The sequence below is a fragment of the Suncus etruscus genome, chromosome 1 (assembly GCF_024139225.1).
Source record: "Suncus etruscus isolate mSunEtr1 chromosome 1, mSunEtr1.pri.cur, whole genome shotgun sequence".
Taxonomy (NCBI): domain Eukaryota; kingdom Metazoa; phylum Chordata; class Mammalia; order Eulipotyphla; family Soricidae; genus Suncus; species Suncus etruscus.
The window spans coordinates 192,087,113-192,099,266 of record NC_064848.1 but is presented as its reverse complement, the minus strand read 5'-3'; the positions used below and the strand labels follow the sequence as shown (position 1 = coordinate 192,099,266).

Genomic DNA, 12,154 nt, shown 5'->3' with positions numbered 1-12,154 from the left:
AGAACCAAAAACCAAAAATAAAAAAATCTCAATCCTGGCGGGGTCTCCTCTCCCGTGCTTCGGTCCATCGGCCCCGCCTACAAGGCGGGCGTGGACATAGAGGCCAGCCATCGTCCAATTAGGTCTCGGCCAGCCCGTAGCCACGCCCAGACCACGCCCACGTGGGCGTGGTCTATGGGAGGCGGGGAAGGAGGGAAGGAGGGAAGGAAGCGCGAAGCGGGCGGGAGAGTCGGCGGGCGGCTGGTGCTCGGCAGCTGCACCCCAGCGCTGCTCGGCCGGCGCCCCGGCGGGCCGGCCCCGATGCCCGCACCCCCGCCGGCCCACCCTTGAGCGCGGGCGACCCGGATCGCCCGCGCGGCCCCCGATCGCCGGCACCATTGCCCCGACGGCGCGGCCCGGCGGCGGCCCGGCGCTGCCCAGGCTCCGCGCCGGGCGCAAGACGCTGCTGGCGGCCGCGGCGGGCGTGGTGATGCTGCTGGTGGTCGTGGTGCTCATCCCGGTGCTGGTGAGCTCGGGCGGCCCGGACGGCCACTACGAGATGCTGGGCACCTGCCGCATGGTGTGCGACCCCTTCCCCGCGCGGGGCCCCGGCGCCGGCGCGCGGCCCGACGGGGGCGACGCCCTGGGCGAGCAGAGCGGGGCGCCCCCGCCTTCCACGCTGGTGCAGGGCCCCCAGGGGAAGCCGGGGCGCAGTGGCAAGCCGGGACCCCCGGGCCCTCCGGGGGAGCCGGGGCCTCCGGGCCCCGTGGGGCCCCCCGGGGAGAAAGGGGAGCCCGGCCAGACCGGCCCCCCGGGGCTGCCCGGCTCGGGGGGCAGCAGCGGCGCCATCAGCACGGCCACCTACACCACGGTGCCGCGCGTGGCCTTCTACGCCGGCCTCAAGAACCCCCACGAGGGCTACGAGGTGCTCAAGTTCGACGACGTGGTCACCAACCTGGGCAACAACTACGACGCGGCCAGCGGCAAGTTCACCTGCAACATCCCCGGCACCTACTTTTTCACCTACCACGTCCTCATGCGCGGAGGCGATGGCACCAGCATGTGGGCGGACCTCTGCAAGAACGGACAGGTGGGCCCGGGGTAGGCAGGGGCAGGGGCAGGGGCTGGCCGGGCCGGGCCGGGCCGGAGGAGCGAGCGCAGATTGGGGGGCATCCAGCCGCGGAGCGTTCCCGGGGCTCCTCGCTCCCAGGACAGCGTGGAGATGCGCGGGTGAGAGGCCAGCTAGCTACTCGAGGGTGCCTGCCTGCCTGCCTGCCTGCCAGGGTGTAGGGCTATCTGCTCACTCGAGCCTGTAGATGGTTGGGGTACAGAGGCAGAGGAGCCCCTGCGGTGCAGCAAAGCTTCGGGGAGAGAGCTTCGGGATGGACCTGTCAGTCTGCAAACCCCCAGGACTTCAGGAAGGGCTGCTTCAGGCGCTCGGGGTGGAAATTCCCTTATTTATTTATTTATTTATTTATTTATTTTTGGAGGATCTCCCACTCTGACTCCCAATGAGGAGTGAGGAGGCACCTCTGCATTGGGGTTCCCATCCCCAAAGACTGAAGCTGCAGGCACCCAAGCAGAACCGGATGGTCCCTGGCTCCAGACCTCTTGGGCATGCCATCACTTGGGGCTGCCCAGAAACAACCTGGACCTAGCCCCCACTTAGCCCAGGGTGATTGTTTTTTATATTCTCCCCCAAAATCCTGGAGTTCTGCCTCTTCACCTCCAAGCATTCTGGAGGAAAAGGGAATGTCTAAAGTCCAAACAAACCAAAGCTATGCCAGTGGGAGTTGGTTGGAAGGCACCTCCACAGACTGAACAGACTGAGTTCCGTACCTCCAAAGCAGCCTGGCTTTGTGGGGATTGGGATGGACAGGCTTGGGGAGTCTGCCAGAGCCTCTCGGGTGCTGTGGGACGCCTCATCTCTCTCTCTGGCTTCTTCCTGTCCCCTGCTTCCTTCTGTTTCTGTGTATATGTGTGTCTGTCTTTCTCGCTCTCTCCCATGTCTAGCTGTCCTGTCTAGTTCTCTCTGGGCTTTCCGATCCGTGGCTGTGACCTTATCTTCTCTACCCCTAGAGTGTCTGTCTCACTTGTGCCTCTCCTCTGTGTCCTTGATTCCTGTCCAGCTAGAGGTTCCAGGATCCAGTGAGGCTACTCTGCAGACAGCCCCGTGATCCCCCTTACTAATCTCCAATCAGGGAGGCAGCAATATCACCTTCATCAGTGGGGTTTCCTCCTTTCCCAGAGAAAGTTTGGTTAAGCTCTAGCAGAGGTGTCAGAGGTCTGGGGCCTGGCTTACCTGCATAGGGAGGTGGTCACCAGGCCACCAATGGGCCCTAGACCCTCACAAGCTCAGGGGGTTACCACACATGTCCAGAGGAGGCCCCAGAGCTGACGCATGCTTTGAGCAGGGACACTTGCTCAGTCACTGGGGATGAAAGGGCTGCAGAGCCTCTTCTTTCCTCTGCACAGGGAAAAGGAGGTGGGGGAACAGGGCAAGGAGGTGGTTTTAATTTCAAATATGTAGCTTTTTTGGGGGGTGCACATCTGATGATGCTTAGGGATTACTTTGGCTCTGTGCTCAGGAATCACTCCTGACAGGCTCAGAGGACCATATGGAATATCAGGAATCGAACCCGGATTGGCTGTGTATAAGGCAAACACACTATCTGCTGTCTGATTGCTCCAGCCCCAAAGATGTGACTTTTTTTGTTTTGTTTTGTTTTTGTTTTGAGGTTACACCCGGCGGCACACAGGGACTACTCCTGGCTCTATGCTCAGAAATCACTCCTGGCAGGCACGGGGGACCATATGGGATGCCGGGATTCAAACCACCGTTGGTCCTGGGTCGGCCGCTTGCAAGCAAACGCCCTACCGCTGTGCTATCTCTCCGGCCCCAAAGATGTAGCATTTTAACAGTATCTCAAACCATTCCCCACTCTGAAACAGAAAGAGAGAAAAATATTAGAATCTGTTTCCCCAGCCCTTACCTCCATTGAACTTCTCCCATATTATCCAAGAGACCTGATCGGGAACACAGCAGGCGGTGCTCAAGGGCTATTCCCAGTTCTGTGCTCAAAGGCTTCCTCCCAGGGCTGGAGCGATAGCACAGCTGTAGGGTATATGCCTTGCACTCGGCTGATTTAGGAAGGACCTGGGTTCAATTCCTAGCATCCCATATGGTCCCCAAGCCTGCCAGGAGCGATTTCTGAGCATAGAGCCAGGAGTAACCCTTGAACGCAGCCGGGTGTGACCCAAAAACCAAAAAAATAAATAAAAATAAAAAATCAGGCTCTCTCCTGGCAATGTTCAGGCAACGTCCCCATATGTAGTGTCAGGGATTTAAATGGTTTTGATGTGGGCAAGGCACATGCTTTAGGATCTGTCTTTCAGGCCCCAGAGACGAATGAATCTCTCCTAGTCAGGCCATGTATTTGTGTTGAGCCCCTTCTAGCAGCCATGTTGTGCATCATACCAGGAGTTCGTGGACTTACTGTACCTCCATGGTCTCAGCAAAGTTAACTACTGTTGGGCAGTAGTGACCAAACAAATTAGGGGAGCGCTGGGGACCCAAGTGATAATCCCTGTCCCCATCTGTGTGGTCTGGAGTGAGTGATTCAGTGGAACTGTTCTGGCTCAAACCACCCTGGTTGAAGAGGGAGAGGAGAGCTGAGAGCAGAGGAAAAGAACAATGTAGGAAAAGGCCAGCTCTGGACTGAAGGGACTGTGCAGACAAGCCAAGCAAAAACCGTGACAAGCTTCGTGCATGGGGACAGAGAGCCTACGGCTCTCTGTGCCTCCAAATCCAAGGACCTCCTAGGATCAATGCTTTTTCCTCCTGGCTTTCTTCAGAAAAGAAGAGATGTGGGGCCGGGAAGGTGGCACTAGAGGTAAGGTGTCTGCCATGCAAGTGCTAGCATAGGATGGACCGCGGTTTGATCCCCCAGCATCCCATATGGTCCCCCCAAGCCAGAGGCAATTTCTGATCACCGATTTCTGAGCACATAGCCAGGAGTAACCCCTGAGCGTCAAACGGGTGTGGCTCAAAAACCAAAAAAAAAAAAAAAAGAAGAGATGTTCCGAATTCTGGCCTTCCCTGGGTAAGAATGAACAGGCCAAGGGACTGGAGCAGAGTGACAGGGTGCTGGCCTTGGTTAGATCCCCAGTACCGCATACAGTCTCGTTTTTGTTTTTGGGCCATACCCAGCAGTGCTCAGAGGTTACTTCGGGTTGTTCGCTCAGAAATCGCTCCTAGCAGGCTTGGGGGAACATATGTGATGCAGGGAATTGAAGCCAGGTCTGTCCTGGATCAGCTATGCATGTGCAAGGCAAATGCCCTGTCACTATGCTATTGCTTCAGCCCCCATATAGTCTCTTGAACACTGCCAGGAGTGGTTCCTGAGCACAGAACCAAGAATAAGACCTAAGCACCAATGGGGTGGCCTGAAATAAAAAAAAAAAAAAAGATTGGAGGGGCAGAGCCATCACTTTTCTGCATGACACCATGACCCTTCGGGTCCTCTCCTTGGGGTTGCTTTCACTCCCCACAATGCAGTCTAATGGTATTAGGACATGGGGAATGGAGCCTCAGGGGCCTGAGAAAGGGGCTTGCAGGTGAGGGGAGGTATCCTGGTGTGCTGCCTCTGATATTGGCAGATCAGATGTCTAGAAGGACTTGAGATTGATCAACTGAAGCTGGCAGACTATGTGACAAGCCTTGATAACCTAAAGCCTTGATAACCCCCTGGTTGAGGGCACGGAGCAATGGCAAGGTAGAAACTGCCAGTGGACAAGATTGAGGTAACAAGGAGCTGGAGAGATAGCATGGAGGACATTTGCCTTGCATGCAGAAGGATGGTGATTTGAGTCCCGGCATCCCATATGGTCCCCTGAGCCTGCCAGGAGCGATTTCTGAGCATAGATCCAGGAGTAACCCCTGAGTGCTGCCAGGTGTGACCCAAAAACAAAACAAAACAAAACAAAACAACAAAACAGTGCTGGGATATGGTGAGAGCAGACAGAGTGTAGAGATTGAAGGCTGGAGAGCAGCTTCTCTCCTAAGAGGGGAGTGGGGTCCCCACTATTCTCTCTGACCTCTAATATTTGCACAATGTTGTTCCTGGCACATTAGGGAGATCTGGGGCAGACCTGAGAGCACAGGACACCCTGTGGGCTGGTCAGCAGGATTTGCTGATCTGGGGAGAGTAACACCTTTTTCCTGGGTGGTACTTCTGGGTACCTCCTTTTCCATCCCCTGTTCAGACCACTGCCTCAGTTTCCCTTCCTAACAGCCTTGAGATTGCTCTACAGAGCCCCCTAGTGACAAGTCCCAGGCTTCCTCTCTTGCTTCCATGGCAACCTCAACATTCCCTCAACTTCCCCTTGGTCCCAGGAGACGCTGGATCCCTCAAACATTTTCCCGTGGTGGGTAGAGAATCAAGACCCTGAGTTCTGTTCCTGGATCCCCCACTGTCTAAGGAGCGAGGGACATAAATTCTCCGTCTCCCCGGATAATTAGGATAATCACAGGAACAACGATCGTGATGAATAAATAATAAACATAAGCATAACGGTTTTGACGCCTGTCATATCACCAGGAGATCTCTGCTGACAGATGACTGTGTTCTAATGGATTTGGCTATTAAGAAGCACACTGTTTTAATGAGTTAAGTCTAAATTAATCTGGGTAATAAAAATAATTGTTATTAGTAGTAATTTATTAGCAAGGATAATGAAATGCATGTGTAATAATAAATATCATCAAGATTAAGGCCCAGGGAACAATATAGAAGTTGGCTGCTTGCTTTCTCACAACCCGCTCCTCATAGCTCAGAGTTTCATCAAAATTAAATTTTTTCCCTTCACCATCAAAAGACTAGTATAGGGACCAGAGTCACCATATAGTGGGTAGGCGCTTGCTTTGCATGCAGTCAAATCAGGTTTGATCCTTTCAAACCTGGCAGCCCATATGATCTCCCCCAAGTACCACCAGGAATGATTCCTGAGTGCTAAACCAAGGAGTAAGCCCTGAGCATTGCCAGGTGGGGCCCAAAAACAAATACAACAGCAAAGACTTGTGTAAAGGTGGTAGTGTTGAGGAGAGAGGTTTTTACTCCTTTTTTTTATCTTTGGGCGCACTTTGAACAGTGTTCAAAGAACACTGAAGAGCTGGGGAAGAAGACACTGCATCTGGGAGTACACAGTATCCAGCACCAACCCAAGGTCTCACAAATGCAAAGCCTGTGCTCTACCACAGAATCAGCCATTCTTAACCTTTTTTGTCTGTTTGTTTGTTTGTTTGTTTGTTTGTTTGTTTCTGGGCCACACCCAGCACCTCCATGCTCTGGAGACACCCTTGGTTCTACATTCAGAATCACCCCTGCAGTGCTCGGGTACTATATGGGATGCCAGGGATTGAATGTGGGCAGGTTACATGCAAGGCAAGTACCCTACCCACTGTACTATCACTCCGGCCCCACACCATTTTTTCTCTTTTTTCCCCCCTTTGTGCTGCAGACCTGCTCCTGACTCAGTGCTCAGGGGATGCTCCTGGAGCCACATAGGAGACCATGAGATTCCCGGTGCTGAACCTGGAGCTTCCACATACAAAGCCTGTGCTCAGCCCTTGCAGTCATCTCCCTGCCTGCACCCATGTTCTAAGCAGATAAACAATAGCTCTCTTACAGGCACCATCTCCTCTATTTGATTCCTTTGTCCCCACCCTTAACTAGACCAGTTTCCCCAACATAAAGGCCCCAAAAGGTCCTTCCTAGGAGAAGGGGAAGAAGAGGGTGACTGTGAGCGAGAAGGTGTGGGAAGGAGCTGTGCTTCCTAGACTGTGTGCAAATATGCAGGGTCTCCCTTGCTGAGTCAGCAGCCTGGACTCTGTCCAGCATCCATCCGCCTGCATGGCTGCCTTCAAGAGTGAGCAGGACCCCCCTAATTTGGCGTGGTCCAGCCCAGACTATCATTCCCCAGCCCTCCTGTACTGGGATGCCATGAGACTGTGGAATAGCCTGGCCCAGAGCATCCTTCTCAATACAGCCTCCCCCCAGCACCAGCCAGTGCCTTCGAAATGGTTCCTTCCTCCCCATCCTGCACCCATGAAATCTGGGAGAGGCACCAGGTGTCAGGTCTTGCTTTGCCTCAGCTGTTCAAGAACAGTGCCCGGAGGGAATATGTTCACACCCATCCCACATCTCAGATGATAGTCAGAGCCCCTCAAGGTGACAGTGTGACCACGCTCCCTTCCCAATAAAAAGGCTCTGCAGCTTGTCAAACAGAGCCCAGGAGGACATCAGAGTGAGGGCCAAGAAAGGCCTGGAGGCCCTTCCTGGCTCTCCCTTCTAGAACCCACTTGACCAATACTGATGCCTGAGTATGAAGTTCGAAACAAACCCTGAGCACTGCTGGGTGTGGCCTAAGGGAAAATTAAAGAATGACAAGTTGTTCTGAGAGGGCTCTGGAACAAGAATGCCAGCTCAGAGCAGCTGGCAGGCCCAGCCTCTTTATGGGCACCAGTGGCCCTCCAGTGACCTAAGGACCTGTGGACCTGACTGTCAGTGAAAGGACTGGGGGCCGATAAGGGCTGGTCAAAAGCCCCCTGGAAGTCTGGAGAATTCCTTTTCCAAGCAAGACCAGCTCCAATCAGTCTCAGCGCCCCAGTGACACTGCCGAAGGTCCTAGAGGTGGCGAGTAGGGCCCTCCACCTTCACCCTGAATTCAGACACACATGACACCGACTCTAGGAAGCTCTTGAGCTGCACCTCCTCCCCAAGTGGAGGTCAGAGAGGAAGGGGAGGTTGGGGCTGGAGCAATAGTAGTAGGACATTTTGCCTTGCATGCAACCAGGGGAAAGATTTGCCGATTTGATCCCCAGTACCCCATATGGTCCCCCCAGCCTGCCAGGGGCGATTTCAGAGAGCAGAGTCAGGAGTAACCCCTGAGCACCACTGAGTGTGGCCCAAAATCAAAACAAACAAACAAACAAAAAATAAGGAAGGGGGAGAGAGAAGTGAGAAGCAAACTGAGCTCCCCAACCTACTCCCTGGGGTTGGGACTTTGTGGGGTGTGGCAGATTCTGATTGCATGACTTCTGATGGCACCCCACTCTATCTTCCTATTCCCTCCTCCTGCGCACCCCTAGGTACGGGCCAGCGCCATTGCCCAGGACGCCGACCAGAACTACGACTACGCCAGCAACAGCGTCATCCTGCACCTGGACGCGGGGGACGAGGTCTTCATCAAGCTGGATGGGGGCAAAGCGCACGGAGGCAACAGCAACAAATACAGCACCTTCTCCGGCTTCATCATCTACTCAGACTGAGCCCCTCCCCATCTCTGTCTCTGGCCAGTCTCCAAACCCCAAGTCCACAGCTCCCAGTGCACCCCTAAGGGGTGTAGGAGGGGAACATGGTGCCCTATGAGTGCATAGCATGGGATTCAGATCCGGGAGGCAGTGCCACCACCCCTGTTGCATTGTTGAATTGCCCGCCGCTGCTGGGGATGGGACTTGTGGAGCTCTCCTGCCCCCTGGGGTGAGACTAGCTAGGTTTGGGGCCGTCTGGAAGACACCCCAACATTCCAGCTTCCCGGCTGCCCTGTCTGACCAAAGCTACAATAAAAACCACTCATTCTGCAGGCTTTCCGAGCTGCCCTGGAGAGGCAGAGGTGCCCTACTGTCCTCCAGACCAGGAGGGGGTTGGGGGAGACCAGTTGATCAGTCAGAGCATGGACAGCACTCCAACCTGTTGGAGATGGAGATGGCCCTTTTATCCATCCCTTAAAATGGTCCCAGCTTCCCAAAGGCATGGCAAGGTTTAGGCTGGGAAGAGCCCCTTTATGTCCCAGCACCCCCACCTGTGATGCTGAGCACTCTCCTTTCCCACCCAGTGGGTCAGTGACCGCCACATAAGGGACATGCTTCATACTCAAAGAGCTGGACGTTGGCCACATCACTCCCCGGGTCTCAGCATGGCTGACTGCAGTGCAGGTGAAGAGACCGTGGGCTGAAGATTCAGATGGATAAGCATGTGCTCAATAAACCCCGCTGTTCTCTGTCCTGCTTCTCTTCTAAGCGTACAGATCTGCTCCCCACTCCCCATTCTCTTATGTACACAGTCCAGAGTCCTGGGAGTTTGGTCCAGCAGGTTTTATTCTTCTAGGGAGGGTCACTAGCTTGTTTAAAGGGATATTGCCCCAAAGTTCTGCAATTGTCCTTTATTCACACAAGTCCTTACTCCTTAGGACTCATGGTGGGATTCAGGGGACCATATGGGATGCAGTCACCTCATGTTTTGTTTTGTTTGGTTTGGTTTGGTTTGGTTTGGTTTTTGGGCCATACCCGGCGGTGCTCAGGGGTTACTCCTGGCTGTTTGCTCAGAAATAGCTCCTGGCAGGCACGGGGGACCATATGGGACACCGGGATTCGAACCAACCACCTTTGGTCCTGGATGGGCTGCTTGCAAGGCAAACACCGCTGTGCTATCTCTCTGGGCCCGAAGTCACCTCATGTTAAGGGGACATGATGTCACACCAGCCAGACTTTGTGAGATAACAACTAGCATTTAAAGTGTCTGGGTCAGACACCAAATCATTTCAGAGATATTAGCTCACTGATATAAGGGGGTGAGCGTGGACTGGCAGGAAATATCCATCCCAACTGTCACCATTGGCTGCTGTATCCCTTTTGCTTTTGTTTTGGGGCCACACCTGTAAGTGCTCAGGATTTATTCCTAGTACCATATGTGGTACTAGGGATTGAACCTAGATGGCTGTATACAAGGCAAGAGTCCTACCCATTGTACTTTCTCTCTGGCTCAGAAAAGCCAAAAGAACTTGCCAAGGCTTAGAGCAAGGAAGAGACAGATGTCTTACCTGGGCCAAAGATAAGGCTCTTAGTCACTTAGTCACTATCCTATATTTCATTAAGATTTTGGAGTTTTTAGGGCCAGAAATATAGTACAGCAGGTAAGGCTCTTGCCTTGTATATGACTGACCTGGATTTAATCTCCTGCACCTCATATGATTTTATGAGTCCCCCATATGCAGTCAGGAGTAACCCTTGAGCATTGCCAGATGTGGGATTTTCAGTGTAGGAATAAGAAGGGATGGCATGGAGGCAACACGCCCCCTCAGCCCCTGCCCCAGGAGTTCCACACCCACCCCAGTCTGAGAAGCCCCCTGTATTCCCAAGCATCTGCCCTGGGCAGCGGAATTGGGGTGCACCTCTTGGAGAAGCCTGAGACTCTCCATGAGAATCATCCCAGCTGGTGTCCCTCCCCTGTGGCCAGCTCAGCTGAAGAGACCGGAAGAGGATGGCCTCCCTCCAAATCAGGCCCCATGTATGGACCCTTGTCAGGGAACTGGCCAGCTTCAATGACTTGCTTTATCTTCCCTGCTCTCCCCTAAGTCCCCCTACTGCCAGCTGTGATCATTTAATAAAATTAGCTTAATGCTTGCTCCTTCCCTGTGGGGTCTGGAGATTGAAATCTGCAGGTCCCCACAAACCCAATAAAACTCCTGGCAGGTCTAGCTGGAATGAGAGTTTCCTCGGGACAAGCGATTAGATTAACTGGTCCTCCTCCCACCACCCTCCACCCTTCTACCCTTCTGGGGCCACCCACAGCCCCCTGTGATTCTTGTAGTGGCCACACAACTGGCTCAGTTGTCTGCTGTACCTGAGAGCTCTCCACCATCCCTAGGACCACAGGGACTGGTCTCTGCTCCACCCAAAGCCTGTTTTTTTACCCTGTGGGGAGCAACATCATTCATCTGGCTTGGCTTCCCAGAGTCTGGAAGATTCTCCCACTCTCCCGAGAGACAGGCCTAAGCATGCCATCTTGCTAGTGAAGAAATCTGAATCTGAAGGGAAATGGGTTACTTGCCAGAGTGATCCAACCGGGACTAGCTAATGCTAAGGATTTTCTCTTCCTCTGCAGGCACTAGGGGGTTTTGGTGTCAACAACTAGTGGCCTGTCCCTCAGGCTTGTCCTGCAGCATCACAGGAACCCATTGGGGAAATGACTCCCCCTATGAAGTGACACACAAAGGCAAAGTTTTACTTTTCCCCTCAGACAATTCAAGAAATGTGTCTCCATCATCAGTAAAGGGGGGCTTCTCGTTTTGGTTTGTTTGGGGGCCACACCCAACAGTGCTCAGGACTTACTCCTGAGTCTGTGCTCAGGGATCACTCTTGGTGGGTTCATGGGACCATATGGGATGCCAGAGATTGAACCCCAGTTGACCAAATATAAGGCAAGTACCCAACTTGTTGTCCTATGACTCCAGTCTTTGGTGGGCTTTTTTTTTTTTTTTTTTTTTTTGTGTGTGGTTTTTGGGTCACACCCGGCAGTGCTCAGGGGTTACTCCTGGCTCCATGCTCAGAAATTGCTCCTGGCAGGCACGGGGGACCATATGGGACGCTGGGATTCGAACCGATGACCTCTTGCATGAAAGGCAAACGCCTTACCTCCATGCTATCTCTCCAGCCCCCTTTGGTGGGCTTTTTAAAGTCAAGACCTATCTCCATCAGATTAGAGCCCTAGATATGAGTGGAGCCAGATAATTGGGGCTCTCCTGGGAGCAGGGGCTGTGACTCGCCTCCCAGTGTTTCGGAAGGGAGACACTGCTTTTTTTATAAAAGCAAGTGTACCATTTGGGGCCTAAGTGATAGTATAGCAGTAGGGCATTTGCCTTGCACACAGCTGACCCAGGACGGACTGGGTTTGATCCCCGGCATCCCACATGGTCCCCCGATCCTGCCAGGAGTGATTTTTTTTGGTTTTTGGGTCACACCCGGCTGTGCTCAGGGGTTACTCCTGGCTCTATGCTCAGAAATCGCTCCTGGCAGGCTCAAGGGACCATATGGGATGCTGGGATTTGAACCACTGTCCTTCTGCAAGCAAGGTAAACACCTTATCTCCATGCTATCTCTCCAGCCCCTGCAGGAGTGATTTTTGAGCGCAGAGCCAGGAGTAAACTCCTGAATACCACCAAGTGTGGCCCACCCCCCCCCAAAAAAAAAGAAGAAGAAAGAAAACCTAGTGTACTGAGCTGGACAGATTATTCAGGGGTGAAGACCCTTGCTTTGCATGTCACTGGCTCCAGTTTGATTCCCCAAGCAAAAGCACTACCAGAGCCAGTAGTAGTTCCTCAGCATTGCTGGATATGC

The 12,154-nt window shown here is 53.6% G+C and overlaps 1 protein-coding gene across 1 annotated transcript; it reads left to right on the top strand.

Annotated features, from left to right (window-relative positions):
- Nucleotides 1-469: 469 nt before the first annotated feature.
- Nucleotides 470-9,043, top strand: C1QL1 (complement C1q like 1). Its single transcript, XM_049781022.1, has 2 exons — nt 470-1,069; nt 8,129-9,043. The coding sequence occupies exons 1-2, from the start codon at nt 470-472 to the stop codon at nt 8,306-8,308; spliced, it is 780 nt and encodes a 259-aa protein (XP_049636979.1). The 3' UTR covers nt 8,309-9,043.
- Nucleotides 9,044-12,154: the final 3,111 nt, after the last annotated feature.

Bases quoted from the DNA above. Each gene is read 5' to 3' on its own strand.
- C1QL1 (XM_049781022.1), top strand. From the start codon at position 470: ATGCTGCTGGTGGTCGTGGTGCTCATCCCGGTGCTGGTGAGCTCGGGC. The intron at 1,070-8,128 runs GTGGGCCCGGGG...GCGCACCCCTAG, and splicing joins ACCTCTGCAAGAACGGACAG to GTACGGGCCAGCGCCATTGC.